At 41.9% G+C, this 17,432-nt stretch overlaps 1 protein-coding gene across 3 annotated transcripts in view; it reads left to right on the top strand.

Moving 5' to 3' along the window:
- The first annotated feature begins 3,700 nt into the window (after positions 1 to 3,700).
- The window catches only part of RBMS1 (RNA binding motif single stranded interacting protein 1), a 137,657-nt gene continuing 123,925 nt past the window's right edge, over positions 3,701 to 17,432 (top strand). For all 3 annotated transcript variants that reach the window (XM_048953500.1, XM_048953498.1, XM_048953499.1), the window contains exon 1: positions 3,701 to 4,068. In XM_048953500.1, the coding sequence (XP_048809457.1) occupies positions 3,994 to 4,068 (75 nt within the window). In that variant the 5' untranslated portion in view covers positions 3,701 to 3,993. The remainder of the gene's footprint in view (positions 4,069 to 17,432) is intronic.

Raw genomic sequence — 17,432 nt, 5'->3', positions numbered from 1 at the left:
CGACTTGTTCACCCTCTCACACACATTCTGTAGGAGATCTGGTGACAGACAAAGATCTCCCAAGACTCTAGCTGGTATCTTGACCAGAAAAAAAATTGGTTGTTCAAATACTCTTGACTATGTCAAAGTAAAATTGATTTCAGCAGAAACATGCCTGTCTCTTTCAGCCTAAACTAGTGCAAAGACCCAAATTGGTGCATAGTACAGCAGTTCACCTAGTTCCTGGAATGAGGAGGATTAAATATACTTCACTTTTATTCTGCATTGCATTTGACTTTTTCTGCCTTAGGGTAGAACTCCTAATGTCTAAACTAATCTGGAAAGCTTAAATGGGATTTCTTACCCAACACTCCTACTCCGTGGATAACAGTTGATTGAGTTTAACCAAGCTGTCCTTGAACTCCTCTGACACAGCAGCACATACAGAGCTTCTCTGGCCTGTGCAGCACTATCCCAGCTGTGTTTTTATCATATTTCAGTCTGTCCAAACCAGACCAGTAAGACTGTTATTATAATAAGGGGGAAAAAAGTAATATTTAATGTTCCATTAACATCCAGTGAAATCTGATATGAATGAAACCGTGGATTTCTCTTTTCCCTAACGCTGACAAAGCCACAGCACACTTCCATTGGTGTGCTCTGTAGGAAGGCAGTTTTAAAGCAAAATGCTCTTTTGGTTGCTTTACTTGTGTCCAGCAAACACGCAGTACACAATTCAGTGTTTACCTTCCTTCTTAGTCCTACACTTTGTGCAGTGTGTAAACGACAGAAGCACTTCTAACCTTTTGAATATTTGGTTATGAAGACAAGAGTTAGTACTGGCAGACGGCATAAAGCGGTTTAAATTTAAAGGCTAGGAACGTAGAATGAGCAGCTAAAGGCAAACAATACTGAGAGTATAAACAGTTAAGAAATTTGTCATTTGTTTTAAAGTCCCCACTGCTATGCCATCCTGTCTGTATCACACAGCCTGTGCTCCTGTTTCTAAGTTGACTGAATAGACAATACATCATAAAGGTACAAGCAGAGATTGTTCTCAATGAGGCTAAATCAAGGTTGCTCACCTAAGAATTCTTTACTTTTCCCTCTTTAATGCAGTGAACATTTTCGATACCATATCAAAAAAGAAATAGAATAATTGCAATGGAGTCTCATGTAAACAATTTCAATGAAATAATTATGTTTTCCAAGCTCATTTTAATAAAAACTGAGCATCATTTGCAAATTCTCGTTAGCTGTCAGTGGGATCATTGCACCGTAAAAGTTTGCAATAATTAAGTTGCAGGCTTACATTTTAAATTAACTATGATAAATATTAAACTATCCATTTTTAACTGCCTTGATATCAGCTTTGCTAAAGAATGCAGACCAGATATTCCAACAGCAGTAGAGCGATGATAAGAAAATACCCTGGTTGAAATAAGATGGAACCAAACTGGCCTCACGCTTACATTAGCAGATCGTGTTTGGGGATGAGATTAAGCTTTAGAGCAAAAGGCTCTGTTTGGGAAAATTCTAAGTCCCTGCAGGGAGCGACTGGGAAGGAGCCTGGAGATCAGCTTTAGCTGTTACAGTTGTAATCAAATACTCTCTCAGCCAGATTTCTTCTTTCATCACTTCCAGGAGCTGTTGTGGCAGAGCACTGCTGCTCCTCTCCCTGGCAGCCCTCCTCAGTAACTCGACAGAGCTAAGCTGGAGGCGGCTGCAGTTTGAAGTGCTGGAATGGTACAAGCTGCCTTTTCCCCCTCCTCATTTCCTAGAGATTTTTTCTTCTGGATGCTTCTCTCCCCATTTGTGATGGCACAACACCCTGTGACAACTACAGTCATTGTTTATATGAAGATGGATTGAAGATGGTGAAAACACTCTTCTAGCTGTCTATAGTACAACATGTATTTTTCTTTCACAGCTCTTCCTTAGTCTTTCCTTCTCCTCAAGAAAATCCCCACAGGTCAATCCACCAATTCCTGGTCTTTACTTCTTCTTCTTGTTTGTCCTGTTTTTCTCAGAAGAAACAGAGTGTACTAGCACCACAACCTGTCAGCTAAGAGGCCAGCACTGCATTCTTGGTAGTTCAACCAAGAATTCCAGACCACAACTTGGCTGTTCCTGAAGCAATCTATAACATTATCATCACGTAGCTGGGCTGCAGCAGCATATTTCCCCACGAAGTAGCGAAACTTCATTTCTACTGTTCTCTGACCATACCCTACCCTGCAGCCACATTACCTGGCATTCTACGGATAGAACTGCAGCTTTTACGTTTTTTCCACTGCGTAAATGCCAGTACAGCCAGCAGAAGGCAGCTGATTTTGGCCATGGCCATTTTGTCTTTTCCAGGCACAATTCTTTAACCCTTTCAACAACACGATATTTCTCTTTTGCTCAGCTTTTCCCAGTTTTAACTTCAGTTTTAACTTTGCTCCTATGTGATGGATACTGAATTATTGACATTCGTGGCCTTTTTTGCACTCACCCATTTTCTCATAGTTGTTCCAGCCATGCCTAAACATAAAACAAACAGGCAAACAAACAAACAAACAAAAAAAAAACAAAAACAAACCCAAATCCTCTCATACAGCTTTCCTGGAGAAAAAGCCATCTCACAAAGATGCAAGTAGTCTTCTAATTTGTGTGGCCAATAAACGATACACAAATTTCTTCTCTGGTAAACACTGTAAAGACATTTTAACTGGCCAGGTGAGCTGTAACGTCATTTGTGTAATTGTCCTCTGCTCAGCCGGGCTTCAGATGAGTTGCTGCTTCCCTCCCGTTGTTCAGCTCCTCCAGGAATTCATGGCTGCAGAAAGGCCACCTTTGCTATTGTACTGGCACGTCTGCAAATCCTTAAGTTTTTAAATCCTTCTTTCTGCTGCTGCCACATTCAGCTTGGTTAACACTTGTACACCAGCAGTAGAGAAGGACTTTGCATATATGTTGTTAATAAGTGGTGCGGTAAGACAAACCCAAGTGATTAATGTGACAAAGAAGTGGCATCTGCTTAATATTCTGAGGATCAGTTTATCTTTGGGTAGAAAAGACACAGTTGTCAGAACTAAACCTGCTGGGTTAAATGTATTTATTATAAACACCGACAGATGAGGGGGTGTTGCTGGTACCCGCTTCTGATGTCTGGGAAATTCTCCTTCAGAGAGAAAACAGCCAACCGTGCCTGATATTGCCTGCAAGAGAAACTCTTCCTGCTCGAGGCTGAGGCGCACCCGGCACAGCTGGCACAAGTACAAATGCAAGGATGCACTAAGGACCAGACGGACAATTCGGTCCGGTTTTGCGGCTACCGTTCTGGTTTTAGCGCTGCTATTTCTTCTGCTCCTAACAGCCCAGCAGACCTTCGCCGCCAGCCAAACGTAGTTGTCCGAAATGGTCCCCAGCCCTCCCGAAAACCCGCGTCCCGCATCACCGCTCTGCTTCGAGCCGCACAAAGGCGGTAACAAAGCCCAACCCGGCTAATTAGGTCAGAGCCGCGCCAGCTGCGGGCGCGATCACCGCAGCCCTCCCTCAGCCGAAGCTCCAAGCCCCCGCTCCGCTCCCCGCGGCTCGGCCCCGCGCTGTCCCCAGGGCTGCCCCGCCACCGGCCCGGCCCGGGGCTCACCCGGCGGGGCGCGGAGCGGGGCTAAGCGCCGCCCCTCGCCCCCTCCTTCCCGCCTCCCGCTCGCCGCCAGCCCGGCCCCGCCGCCTGGTACCGCCGCCGCCGCCCCGAGCGCTCCCCGCTCCGCAGCCGGCCCGCCGCTGCTCGGCCCGGCCGGGCGGGGACTTGGCAGCAACTCGCGGAGGAAGAGAGGGAGAGAGAGAGAGAGACCGAGAGCGCCTGCCCCCGCTGCCCGCTCCGCTGTGGCTTCGGGGCGGAGGAGGAAGGTCCGCGCTCGGCCGAGAAGCAGCAGCCGCCGCCAGCGAGGAGGAGAGACGGAGAGGCGGCCGGAGCCCCCTAAAGTGCCCCCCCAACCCTGCACTGCAGGCTACATTTCCAGCTTCATGGGCAAAGTGTGGAAACAGCAGATGTACCCCCAGTACACCACCTACTACTACCCCCAGTATCTGCAGGCGAAGGTATGGCACGGCCAGACGGGGTCTGGGGCGCGGACGCGGCTCGGGAGGGGGGGCAGGCTGGATAGTACGGGGGTCGGAGACAGGAAAGAGCCGGAGGCCCCTTCCTGCCGGCTCCTCGCCGCCGGCCCTCCGGACTCTCCTCGTCCTCCCGGCGCTCCCTTCCCCCGCACGCCCTCGGCGAAGCGGAGCTCCGCGGGCCCCGCCGTCGTCTCGCTTTGCGCGGGGAACGACCCAGAGTTCGGGCGGCGGCCCCGAGCCGCTGCTGTTCGCCGCGTTTTGGGCCGGGGAAGGGACGAGCTGCCGTGCGGGGGGCGGCGGGGCACGGCAGCGGCGCGCCGGTGGTGGCCGTCATTCCGCCTCGATGGGGACACCGCCGCCTGGCCGAGCGGGTCCGCATTGTCTGAGGAGTTGGACCTTTGTGAGCAGCCGCCTCGCAGTTTTCAAACTGGCTCAAAAAGGTGTTTAGGAGCCGGCTGTGGCGGTTTGTGCTGTCCGCGGGTAGCCCTCGTGCGCCGGAAAACGGAGTTCAGCAGTTCTAACGGTGGTGAATCCCCAGCTTTTTGTCTTTTATATTATTTTTTTCCCTCTCTCCTCTGAGGCTGTGGGGGCAGCCAGCCCTTACGCTGCTCTAGAAGCATCACGCTGCAAACTGGCAGATGCAGAGGTGGTTGCATCAGCTGTCTGGAACATTTAGCATAAGCCTCTCCAACCACCAGTGTCACTCCTCACAAATCAAAACGGACCCATATGAGGCTTCAATGTGTGAACTTTTTGTTAGAGGTTATAACTGTGCTGTGGTTTTATTTTTTCCTTCTTTTTTTTTTTTTTTTTTTTTTTTTTTCCTCTTTCTTTTTCCTTTTTCCCTCCATGGAAGTGCCTGGCCTGTATGGCAGTGAGAGGACAAGAATTCTCTTTATCTGCACATACGATAGGCTCTTCTGTTTATTGTGTCCTGTGATACTGTATTGTGAGATGTAATTTATAGTGCTTGGCCGAAAAATAAATTTGGTCTGACAGTCATGAGACATTTTACAAGTCAGCAGTGAGGAGGCTTTGAAATGTGCTTTCATGTATACAGAAATTGACAGAAATACAATGAAGGTCTTTAGGTGATTTGAAGTGAGTAATTATCTCTTACATGTGTAATTGACACCGGGCTAAATAGGAGAGTGTGTCACCATTTACAGATTGTGCCGCAGAGCAGTCGCTTCAGGACTCTTCAGATACGGATATTTCCATGCGTTATTTTTAGGAAAGTACAATGCCTGGCAGATAGCCCCTTGCATCACTCAGCTCTCTGATGCACGCCTATATCTGCATTCTCGAATGAGAAAATGCCTTTGTTCAGAAGCATTTTCTTTTCTGATTTTCTGCGGTGTTACTAAGTTAGGAAGCGAGTCCATACCACTGAGTACACATAAAGCAATGTCACTTGGCTTTCCTGACCTGTAAATAATTGAAGAGGGAGGAGAGCTCTAATAGCTTACTGTAGTTACTAGGGTATGATCCTAGAAATCCATGATCCTATGAGAAAGCTTGATGGACCATCTTCTGAAAACGTTTCCTGTTCAGGTAATTTAATATTGATTTGCATTACAGTCAATGACATCTTCAAAGCATCTTGCAGTCTTCACTGTGAAATGATAGGGCCTGAAATCACGTTACTTTGTTTCAGAAAGGAGAGCGCACAGCTGCTTGACCTACACAGATGAAATCAAATATCTGGGATCTGAAGTCCCCCTCTTTTGGGAGATCTTGTTTTTTTTTTTGTTTTTTTGTTTGTTTGTTTGTTTTTAAAAAAAAGAAATAAAAGAGAACAGGTGGGCCCTTGCTGGGGCAGGAGGGCCAGTAATCCTGAGTTTTGACATTCAAGCATGTAGGATTCAGTAATGGAAGAAATCTCATTATGGACCCTCTCTGAAAAAATAATTTAATTCATCTTTTCCAGTTGGTATATCTTTAGATTCCACAAGGAGAGCCACTGCCCAGTACTCTAAATATTTCAGTAATTCTGAAGAAACCTTTGGTTCTTGTCAAACCTGCATTAGAATAGAACTGAACAGCCTTTGCTGTCTGTGTGATGGGTGATGGATGGTACATGGCCACACGGGGGGAAGGAATTGATACTGAGGCTGGAAGTTTTGCTTCCCATCTTGTCCTTCCTTAAGTGATGAAGGAAAATCTGCTGACTAATAAACCACAAATTGATAATTAGGAGATGACAGGAATTACTTCAGCATGGATATATATATATATTTTTTTTTTCAATTGAGAGCTCAGAAATACTCATTAGATGTTGCATGCACTGCTAATGGTTCTTAGGGTTAAATGTGATATGGTCAACTGTTTTAATTGCTACAAAATATGTTGCACATTTTAAAAACAGATGTTGTGTTTATCTGTTATGATCCTCACAGTCTTATCCATGAAGCAGTGAAGCTGTTTCAGTCAGATATTCTGGGAAGAAATACAAACAGTTGCTGTGATTCAGCACCTCCTTCCCCTTAATTGAGCAGAGTTCAGCATTGAAAAAGATGAGGGAGGACACAGACTTAAATAAAATGAACAAAATAAACATTGGAAGAAGGTGTAAGGCTTCTAATATGAAAAATCATCACGGCAATGAAATTAGGAAGTTTGAAATGGTTTCAAGTTAAAGCTTTTATAACCGCTTGCATTTTCTGGGCTTACACCATTTTTTACCCCATTTTACTCAATTAATATCTATTAATTTTTTTGCATCTTCTAATAAGTATATTTTTAGGACAGTTCCTGTATTGTAATGTTGCTTGGTATGTCAGAGAGCATAAAAAATATTTGTAAGTCCAATGAACATCAACATTTTAGCAAATTATGCTAATTAAGATGTGTGTGCTTTACAAAACCTTAAATGCCATTCTGACTGATAGGCATGCCAGGCAGGTGTTGTAACAATAGCAAAGCAGCTGGAGTGCAGATAAACAAATATAAATGGGCATCACTAGGCTGCACCTTGTTTGTTTTGGTCAAGTAAGAAACAAATGGGAATTTCTGCTTTGTTTTCCTTTACCTTCGTATCTAAAGGAGTTCGGGGACACAGTGCACACTGATTTTCAAAGACTCTGTGCTAGCTGTCCGTATTGCTGTTTTCCTTAGAGAATAATATGACAATCTAACTGTCTAATTCTAGTGATAGATTTCTGCATCATAAAGCAGATTTTCTTAGTGTAAGTGTTTGTAGAAAAAGACAATGTTTCCTATGGAGAGCTTGATTTATTTGAAGTGTAGGTATCTGATAGCAATAGATAATAGATAATGATTGTATTCTATCTCTTTCATATGGTATTAGATTATAACAACTCAATTCACAAACATTGTGAATTTTGCTAAATTACTTTATGTGGTCCTTCTAACTGTGTCATTTGGTGGCTGCAAAATGAGTGCCCTGGCAGTTAGGAGAAGAACTAATACTTCCAGAACTGTGTGTAGGTTTGTAGGCAGTTCTATGGATGGATGGAAACAGGAGGTGAGCAGGCAGATCCTATCGTGTCAAAAATGTATTTTCAGGCTGTTGACAGCAAACTTTAAAATGGGAACATCGAGTTTTTGTGCAAACCTGTTGATGGCAAAGTGGGACAGCAGGTAAAAGGAGCCTTGCTGTAATAATGCTACAAAGCAGCTAGGAAACTTTCTTTTTAGGAGGCTGTGGGTAATCCACAGTTCAGCGTCCAGGGCACAGAGCTTACAGACAGGTGGAGGAACTGCTGGTTCTAGAGCAGAAGCTGCAGAACACCCTGATGGTTTGTTGCTGCTGATTGCCTTTCCTCAGCTTTCTGTGCCCAGCACAGGTCTGCTGCCCTCTAAAAAGTGTTACTGGCTTCTGAACTGTTTTAAGGATGATTAAAAGTTCTGATCAGTTTTGTTTATATTTATTCCATTTGTACTATAAGTGCAAAATCTGTACATAGTGAAAAGCAAGCTGGGTTTATAGGAACACAGAGAATGGGTGAATGTGTTTATAAGGTCTGATAGAAATAATGTACGCACCTGTGAAGTTTTTAATTGTCCATAATTCTGCATCTCTCTGGTTCTGGGCAAGGCTTGGAAATCCATAGAGGAGTGGGGTGAGGGGAAGGACAGGTTTGCTGCAGGCAGATCTTTTTTGTCTCCACACAGATACATGATCCCATTATCCTCATTAGCCTCTTGAATGTGCTTTTTCCTATTCCTGCAAGGCAAAGGTTTTATTGTGTTCCATAGGTGTAACTACCCAAAGAACTCCTTCTGAAAGGGCACCACATTGTGGAAGGGAAAGAAATGTAATGTATATCAATTTTAAGAAATACTTGAAAGTACTGGACGTGATCCCTTCAGTGCCATTAAATAATCTCAGGGGATGTAAAAAATGGAGAAGGGAAGAGTGTTCCCCATGAACAGCATCTTGTCTTTTCCTAAGCATCCATTCCAGAATTGGGAGTGCTTGTGTCCATCCATCAGAGAGGTCACTGGCTTTTCATGACTGATCTCAGTGGCTGGTTTATGTAATCATTCCTGCTACCTTCGTTTGAGTGGAAATCTCTGTCCTTGTCCCAGTTACAGCTCCTTTTAACTTTTGAAGTTTAGTTTGGGTAGCTTGCTGTGAACTAGAAATATGTTCTTCAGAAAGATAATTCTTGTATTTTCAGAAGTTGAATCCTTATTAGAAATGGATCAGGCAAAGTTCACACGTTGTTCTGCATGCATTTGTCCTCCTTGCCTTGAAATACTCCAGTTTTGCCTTGAATTATTCTGTACCAGGGCCTCTCTTGAGATGTAATGTCAGATAAGTCTAATGGGTAAATACACATTAGAAGCAGGACGTGACCAGATACGTTGCTAATAGCAATAATTTAAAGATTGAGCCCAGATACTCCTCACTGGAATCATGGCATTGTTTGGCGGAGTGAGGAAAGATGTGTGTGAATGTATCGCGTGTTTAAGTGCATCACCACTGTAATTTTGTAAATCACTCTAATGATGGTAAGGATACACTCAGTGCAGAAACACTTCACAGTACCTTCATCATGAAGACTGGCTTCATTAAAGTCAGCGTGAGTTTTGCTTTTGATTTCATACGAGCAACGTTTTATTTCTTTGAAATTTGATTCATGCTTGGGATCTGCTGATTATGTTTAATTTGGAGGTGATTTGCAATAACATGCTATTCATAATTCTGGAAGAGTGGGGCAGTGTGGCATGTAGATGGTGTGCTCAAGGCTGTGATCAAGGAGAGGTAGTGATGGTGCCCTTAAGATGTGCCTGTTTTGTATGTTTTGCTATGGAATCGTTTCAGAGATGTTTTAAAAAGCCATGACTTTCCTGCCTTAATGCAACTTCCTTAGGGGGAGGAATGGTATAAATATATATGCGCTTAGAGGCTGAATTTGCAAATTACAAAGAAAAAATATTTTCCTCACATCATTAATGGCAGAAATGACAGATTCTTATTAGCTTTGTAATTTCAAGAAGTTTGAGACTAAACTCATCCCTGGAGTACGCTGTGCTTGGGGCTTAATTTGATACTGCATGATTGGCCTCATTTAACAAATGTCAACAAAATCTCAGTCCCTCTACTTGATTCAGTAGTAACTTTACTGCTGGTGTATGAGTCAGATCCTGAGCCCAGTAATATTATGGGATTGACTTTTACACAGAAGTGGTAAACCAATACATGGCTTGGAAAAGGCTCAAAAAGCCTATTCAGTCCTGTTTTTCTGTTGTGCTTGGTTGTTTTCTCCCCAGGCACCAGGTATACTCCAAAACTATGTTCAGATCATTTTTTCAGTAATCAGGGTCTATGCAGTAAGTGGGCAACAACCATAGGAGATGGGAATTGTGTGGCGTGTCTGATTTGTACCAATGTATTTTTTAGCTCTACCTTCAGTGCAGTATCCCTAGGCAGTCATGAAAAGTGTGCAGTAAGTTTGTGGGGGAGAAGTTAAATTTCTTTCAATAAAATAGTGCTTTAAAGTATGTTTTCTTTCACAACTTTACTGTTACTTTTGGTAATGACTGTAGTTTTCCCCATAAACCAAAGCTGAGCGTGCTGTGTTTGGAGTCTTACTCTTATTTGTAAAGAGGACTGTGCTGTTCAAAATGCTTTGCTTCTGCTTTGAGCATAAAACTGCAGTTCTCAATCAATGATGAAATTTCCTGTGAGTAAACTTCTAAGTTTTCACTTCGTGCTGAAGGAACATGGAGATTTGCCAAATTATTGAAAATTTCCAGTGGAGATTAACACAATGTAATAAAGCACTCTTTAAAACAATTTTTCCATAAAACAATACATTTCAGGCAAATATCTATTTAGGGTGTACATAAATTAATCAAAATGAAACAAACAAAGACCTGAGAGAATTGCTAACATGCTTTGTAGCCCAGCGATCTGTGCTATCGATGTTGATTCTAGATCCATCAGTCTTACTCAGATAATTGATGCTACTCGTTCAGTGCTCCTAATGAAGTACACTTGCGGTATCAGTAAAGAGGTTTGTACGAAGGCATGGGAATAAACTGGAAAATGCAGCTTGGTACAGTTGCATTTTCAGTTGCAGCCTTCCAAGTAGTCAGAATCAAGAATAAATAACAATTTAAAAATACACTGTTCTTCCTGAAATGATGTTTTTAGTTTGGGAAAGATACAAGATACATGTTCAAATCTAGCCAAAGGCTTGCCACAAATGGTATGATCATTTTTTGTTGTATTGCTTATGTGTTCTACAGCCTGTGCAAAGCTGTGGTCATAGCTGTCTGTGGGAAAAACACCTGCTTATTCAGAGAAGTGAAAAATGTTGGACAAATGTGCTGATAAGAATCTGTTTATCTGAGTTTAATTTGTTTCAGTCAGAACACAGGCACACAATAAATTCAGCTCATATTTACTGTAGCTAATAGGTGGTAATTATTATCTGCCTTCATGTACTTGCTTAGTAATCTTCTGCTGAAAATGCAGAACTCTGCCTTTAAATGTAATTTTGTTAACTTCTAAGCTGAGTTATATTGTTATATTGTCTCATAACTGAGGGAGGCTAAGAGCTTGGCTTGGACATGGGTACCACGGTTCTCATTTTTCATGATAGCCTTGGTAAGCTACTTTGCTTTGTTCATGGTATGTATTTATGCTCAATTGCTCTGACTTGATGAAAATATTTCAAAATATATTTCAGCTAAATTTCTGAAGTTTTACTGTACGTGTAAGGCCTGTGAGAATTGCTTCGAAGTCATTTCAAGTAGATAAAGAGTGCTAACCTAGAGTGTTCCACATGACTCTGCACTGAAAGTGAGAAGTTGGTCCGCTGTCCAGGGGTAGCAGGAATGGGTTTCACTTTGTGGCTTTTACTACAGGTTAAGAACTGAATTCCCTTGCTTGTCTCTTGGCAACACACGCTGACACAATTTCTATGGCAGTTTATAGGCTGTGGCAGTATCTGTGACCTCTTCGGTCCCTCAGGCCATAGCTACATAATCACTTTAATTTTACATAGCTATGCACAGCAGCCAAAAAGGGCAGTCTTGTCTTTCCCCATTGCCCCGGGCAACTCATTCCTGCCCCTTCCTGAGTGCCAGTACTGGCATGGTCACTCACTGAGCTGAATCAAGAAAACTAACCCCCAAACTCCCAAATGTAATTTATTATTGCAGTCCAGCAACTAATGAGATACCTGAAGAGCTGGAGATTTTCATGGTGGTGGGGTAAATTTGTGCCCCCAAAATAGTATACCCACTCATCTCCTGCTTTCGTGCAACAAAATGATGTTGCTTGCTTCTCTGTTTACAAATTTTTCCATGTCCTTAGCAGCAAGGATGAAGGATCCAAACCAAAGGAAGATATAACATAGCTCATAGGCAACCTATATCTATTGACTGCACAGTAAGTAAGCAGACAGCTACTAGCATCATTTTGTATTAATTTATTTCTCATTTACTGTTTTAAATTGAGTTTGATAATTGGTGCAGTGAATGTTTAAAAATGAAACAGTTCAATCTGTGTTTCATTCTTACAACAATGAATGTGGGGGAAAGTGTGAAATACGTTGCTGAAAGTGCTTAAGTTAGGTGTAGGTCTATGAGGAAGAAAGAATTGAAAGTAAATGAGGCTTCCAGGGGCCTTGTAGCATAATGTTACATCTAACTTTCCATTTTCTGCACAGTGCAGCATTGATATTTTATTTCATTCTGGGGAGAGAGGGGGGAAGGCTGGCACTTCAAATTAGCAGCAGCTGTAGAATTAAGACAAGGGTGTTAGTGACTCATTTGGAAAAGTACTAGCTAAAACATTCTGTCTCCTAGAAAAAATATTTAGGAAAGGTTTGTGATAGAAACTTTGAGTTCCTTGAATTCTGCCTGTGACCTTCTGGTTTCTTCCAGTTTTGCTTTAGACAATTGCATTTTAAAGTGAGAGGAATTTTATAGGAGTGTTATGGAGTGGGGAACATCTCTGCTCACAGGGCCAAAGCCTCCAGAATTCCTCTTAGCTCTTTTGACCCTGTCAGCTGTCCAAAAGTTCAGGTTCTTTGATTGTTCCAGGTAGAAAAATAAATTAGTAATAGTCAGTTGTTCCTTTGACGGAGCTGAGTTATTTTGCTTTGTTGAATGCAGAGCAGAAGGGCTCAATTTCTTCCTTCACCCCAGAGGCTGCGTTGGGAGTGTGCTGCTCAGCCCCAGGCCTGTTCCAGCAGAGCAGCCCCCCGCTTGTCCCGGTGTGAGGGGCTGTGTGTGTAAAGCAGAGCTGATGTAAATGTGCTAAGCAGGCCAGCTGTGATATAGGCACCTGCAGTGCTCCACTGGTTGTTGACCTCCAGGCAGGGAGTGACCCATTAACTGGGGGTGCTCTGAGCCTGACCATTTCAGTGTCATTCCCATCTTACTTGTCCACCCATCCAGACCATAATGTCCAGCCTTGGGTGCAATGCTATAGAGTGAGAACGTATCGTATCCTTTCTGGAATCAGTGGGAATGACATCCGCTGCCCTCCCCTGTCGGTAGATCTGGTAGTTTTCTCACAGAATAGTCAATTGGGTTCAAGGCAATAGGTGCAAGTTGTACATGAGAAAATTGTACTTAGATATGAAGAACTTTTTTCTTGCCATGAGGGTGGCCAAGCACCTAAACAAGGGCAGAGAGAGACTGTGGTATTTCTGTCCTTGTGCCACCTGCTCTGGCTGAAGCTGCTCTCAGAGAAAGTTGGACTGGATGACCTCCAGGCATCCCCAACAAACTAAGTTAGCTGTTATCCTAAGAAGTACGCTCTGGTAACTGTATCATCAGTGCAACTGGCTCTAAAGTAACTGTTCCTTCAGTGTTTCCTCCTTGTATGCTGTGGTATGGCATTTGGAAGAGAAAGGTATAGAAGGAATTATCTTTTTCTTTTTATGTGTATTCTACAAATATGCAAATGTCATTTCAGTAATCTCTTCAGCATGTAAATTCCTTTATCCCATTTGAGCAAGTATCATATACAAGCTGCTTAAAATTTAAGATTTTATGTTTGTCTGTTTACTTTTCTGCTGTCAGGTTATTGTAGTGCTACAAAAATGATGTTGTAGGTTGTGACAGACATGTATATCTTCTCATATCAATTTACTTCTTTAGGCTGATGTTTCGTTTTCTTGCATCAAATATGAATTTGCTGATAAGCTTTTATCTTGCACATGGATTAAAAATAATAGTAGTAAAAACAACAACAACAATTAACTCTAAATTAAATCTTGTTTCTGTACGAGCAGATACTATTTACAGGAACAGCAAAGAGGACTCAGGAGAGCAATGTTCTGACTTTTTGGTAGAGAAAGCAGGGGAAGATTGAGTGTGTTGCCCTTCCTTTACAGTTCAGCTGTATCTCACGTGTCTTTTCTTGGAAATTACAGTAAGTTCATCAGAGGTAGAATCTATGGATGTCTGAACAGCTTCCAACCTGCTCCTCTAGCTCCTCTAGCCCACTCTATTAGGACTTCTCTTTAGTGTCTGTTATATACTCACTCCCTCGTGTGTTCTAAGGATTTTCACTGGAAGGTATGATAATCGGAAGTGGATCCCAAACCCTGAAGTTAATCCTTAAGATGTTGCTTCTAATGGAAAACAAAAACAAAATAAACCCAATAAAAACAATGAAACAAACGATCAATTTTAGTTAGCAGCCCAGCTGATGATTAGAAAAAAAAATACATAACCCACCAAACGTCAGGTTTGTTGTTGTTGTTGTTGTTTTTTCCACCACACTGCTAAGGTGTGACTGTGGTTGTTCTGTTATTCTGAAAATCAGTTTCCTTGTTTGTTGCCAGAATATATATTTAGAGGTACGATAATGTTGGCCTTCAGATGACTTCCTTGAGGCAGGACAGTGGCATTATTGCTTCAAGTTATCATAAAGGAAATGGGATTACCTTAATGAACACTTCTTTATTTCCTTCTTTATCTTAGCTTGTTTACCTTGATGGTGGCTGGGCTATCTGAACATAAATGTGAAGATTTTTACAAAAATTTAAGATTGAGGAGATATTTGTCCACATAATGTATTTGTGCTAGGAGTTTTAAATGCTATTTTTGGACTTCTATTTAGTTGTACACCTGAGACTGGAAAGATATCTAATGTTTAACACTTACATGCAAAGTAGCTATGCATCTTTCTGGGAGGAAAAAAAAAAACAACCCACACTGTAAAAATGAAAGAATGACAGACGTTTACTTTGTCATACTGCCCCAAAAGATGCAGAAAAGCAACTACACGTATTTTATATCTGTTACCACTTTCTTTCTTTTAAAAATGGGAGTGGAATTCTGTGTCAAATGAATAATTGAATAATGGAGAAATGAATAATAAATACTCATTTTTTTTAACTCATATGAAATACAGTAGGCCATTTTTCATACTTACTTGTCCCCTACTCATCTCTGTGAAGAATAGCATAAATGGCTCCTCTTGCTGATATTTATATCAAGTCTAAAAATACATATAGGCTGAACAACGTGTCGATATACAGCTCCTGTATTTTTATGGAGTGCATCTTCTTAAGAGTAGGACTTTATCTGAGTGTCTTCTCCAAACATTTATTCCATCTTTGTCATTAGTAGAAAGTGTGCTTCACCTCATGCAGCTGTTGTTGTCAAGGGAGGTTGCTGCAGATCCCTGTGTTCTGGTAGCAGTTGCTAACATTGCGTATATGAATTTGAAATGTGCTAGATATAAAGTCTACTTCAGATTTATGTGCCAACTGTTAGGAAATATTTGCTGTTGATTCAATTTTCTTAATGGACTAGGTATTATTACTCTTGGATTCTTGACAATGTGATGTCTACTCTGCAGAGTGGTCTGTAATTCAAGATATTGGGCAAACTAGTGATGTACGTATGTACGTGTATTATTTATTAAATATCCTGGGTTGCTGGCTGTGTGTAATGAAAGCATTCGTGTAAAATGGACACTTTGCTGTGATTTTTGTCATAAATTAATTCTATGGTCCTTCTGTTGACACTGATAGTGAATTACATGCGTTCTTTAATTTCATGTCCACAGAATCTTGTCTTTGCAGAAAAATCATGCAGGAGGATCTTCATCTTATTTTTATTGCAAGCTAATCTTGAAAAACATTATAACATTATCTGTATTTATTTCACTACAGCCTCCCATTTTTTCAATTTAAATGAAGTAAATAAAGAATCTCCAGGCTGTACCAGAGAATTGTTTATGCCGGCCAAAGCTGAATTCAGGAGCCATTTAATGTGGGTACCTTGGAGATAGAGAAGGCTTTCTGATATCAGGGGTTGCTGTATACCAGTGTGAGCATTTCTACTCCCTAATTACTGGAGGACTTCAGGAGACTGAGCTGGGCTTTCTGGGAGCAGAAAACTGAGAGCCATGCCTGGGAATGGCAAGCACTTCACAGCTATGTGAGGATCTTTTGATAATTGGTACTTTTAGGAATAGTATCTGGAAAAGAGGAAAGAAAGAATCAAGACACCAGTTTGATTACAGTGCCAAAGTACTTTTGTTTCTGCGCTTGTATGTAGCTGTGGCTTCAATGAAGCACCAGAGATCTTTGTGCTGGTGGCCTGAACGCAGAATTGGGGGTGATCCACTGGGCCCATTGGCCTGGCTTTCTTCACACCTCCAGAACTGAGCCTGTCCCTTAAAGTGGTCTAAATTGTCTCTGAACCTGGCTGTAGGCCCATCTCTTTAGCATTGTTTCGTCATTTGAGGTAGGAAAAGAAGAAAACATGAGAAATACAAAACAAGACAGAGGGAAAACATGAGAAGTAGTTTTTGAAAGAGGTAAATTGCTGTAGAGAAAAGATAAGGGAAAAGAGTAAGGCAGAAAGGGCAGGAAAGAGAAAAGGCAGAGAGCTGAGCAGAGAAGCTGAGCATGTGTGCCAGAGCATGGCATGAGAAGGCAGCTCTGGCTGCCAGGCTGCCTGGGGAGAGCTGCCTTGCCCACAAAAGGGGATTTAAGACAGCATTCTGCAAGAACTCGCTTTGGGCACTGCTAAAGTTCAGCAAAAATTAAAGGTTATTCTACAAAAACAATGGAAATTTGGAGGATAGACAGGCAAAACCTCTGGGAAATGTCTCGTTTCATGTAGATTTTGAGAGGACAAAAGGGACAAATTTGGCAGTTACCTTTGCCTCTAATCTGGTGTGGCCATACTGTGATGCTGTGGAAATACCTTACAGAGGTAAACTTATCAGCCTTTGCTATTTCATCTTATTTCTTGTAATTCCTAATTTTTTTTATTACACTGAAAATAGGTAAGCACTCCTTGAGCATGCTTTTAAGTGCCATGGTGATGTTATTATTCTTTTTAATAGTTAATGTTTTTATAAATTCTCTTATTCTGGTGGGTCTGGCATCAATCCAAGCACAAGAAGTATACGGTGTAGTAAAGACTAAATGTAGAAACAGTTGGCATCCGCTTGGCAGGCAGATTTTATCACTAGACTGAATCACACACTACTCTTGGCAAAAGTGGCTGAACAAAAGAAATCAGAAAGCACCCATCTCAATATTAAAAAAAAAAAAAAAGAGTTCAGTTGAAATTATACAGTCAATAGCAGCCCAAGTGAAATTATAACAACATGTTTTCATGTTTTTAAACTTTGCACATAGAGCCGTGCCTTCTCATATTAAGGTTTTCATCATTCATTTGCACTGTGGGTGCGATGCCAGAACCCTTCTGTGTCTGAGCGTGTTGCTCTGGTCATGTGTCAGTCAGATGGAAAATCCGAGGCCAAGGTCCTTGCTGGCAGCCTGAGCTCAGGCTAGAAATAACAGCACAGCCTGCTTTGGTGAGCTGAGATGGGCTTTCTCTTCAGATTAAGATCACTTGTAGGGAAAAGCAAGACCAAGAGCAGG

This window comes from Lagopus muta, chromosome 8, assembly GCF_023343835.1.
Source record: "Lagopus muta isolate bLagMut1 chromosome 8, bLagMut1 primary, whole genome shotgun sequence".
In the NCBI taxonomy this organism is placed as follows: domain Eukaryota; kingdom Metazoa; phylum Chordata; class Aves; order Galliformes; family Phasianidae; genus Lagopus; species Lagopus muta.
This window is presented reverse-complemented; position numbering and strand designations above follow the sequence as displayed.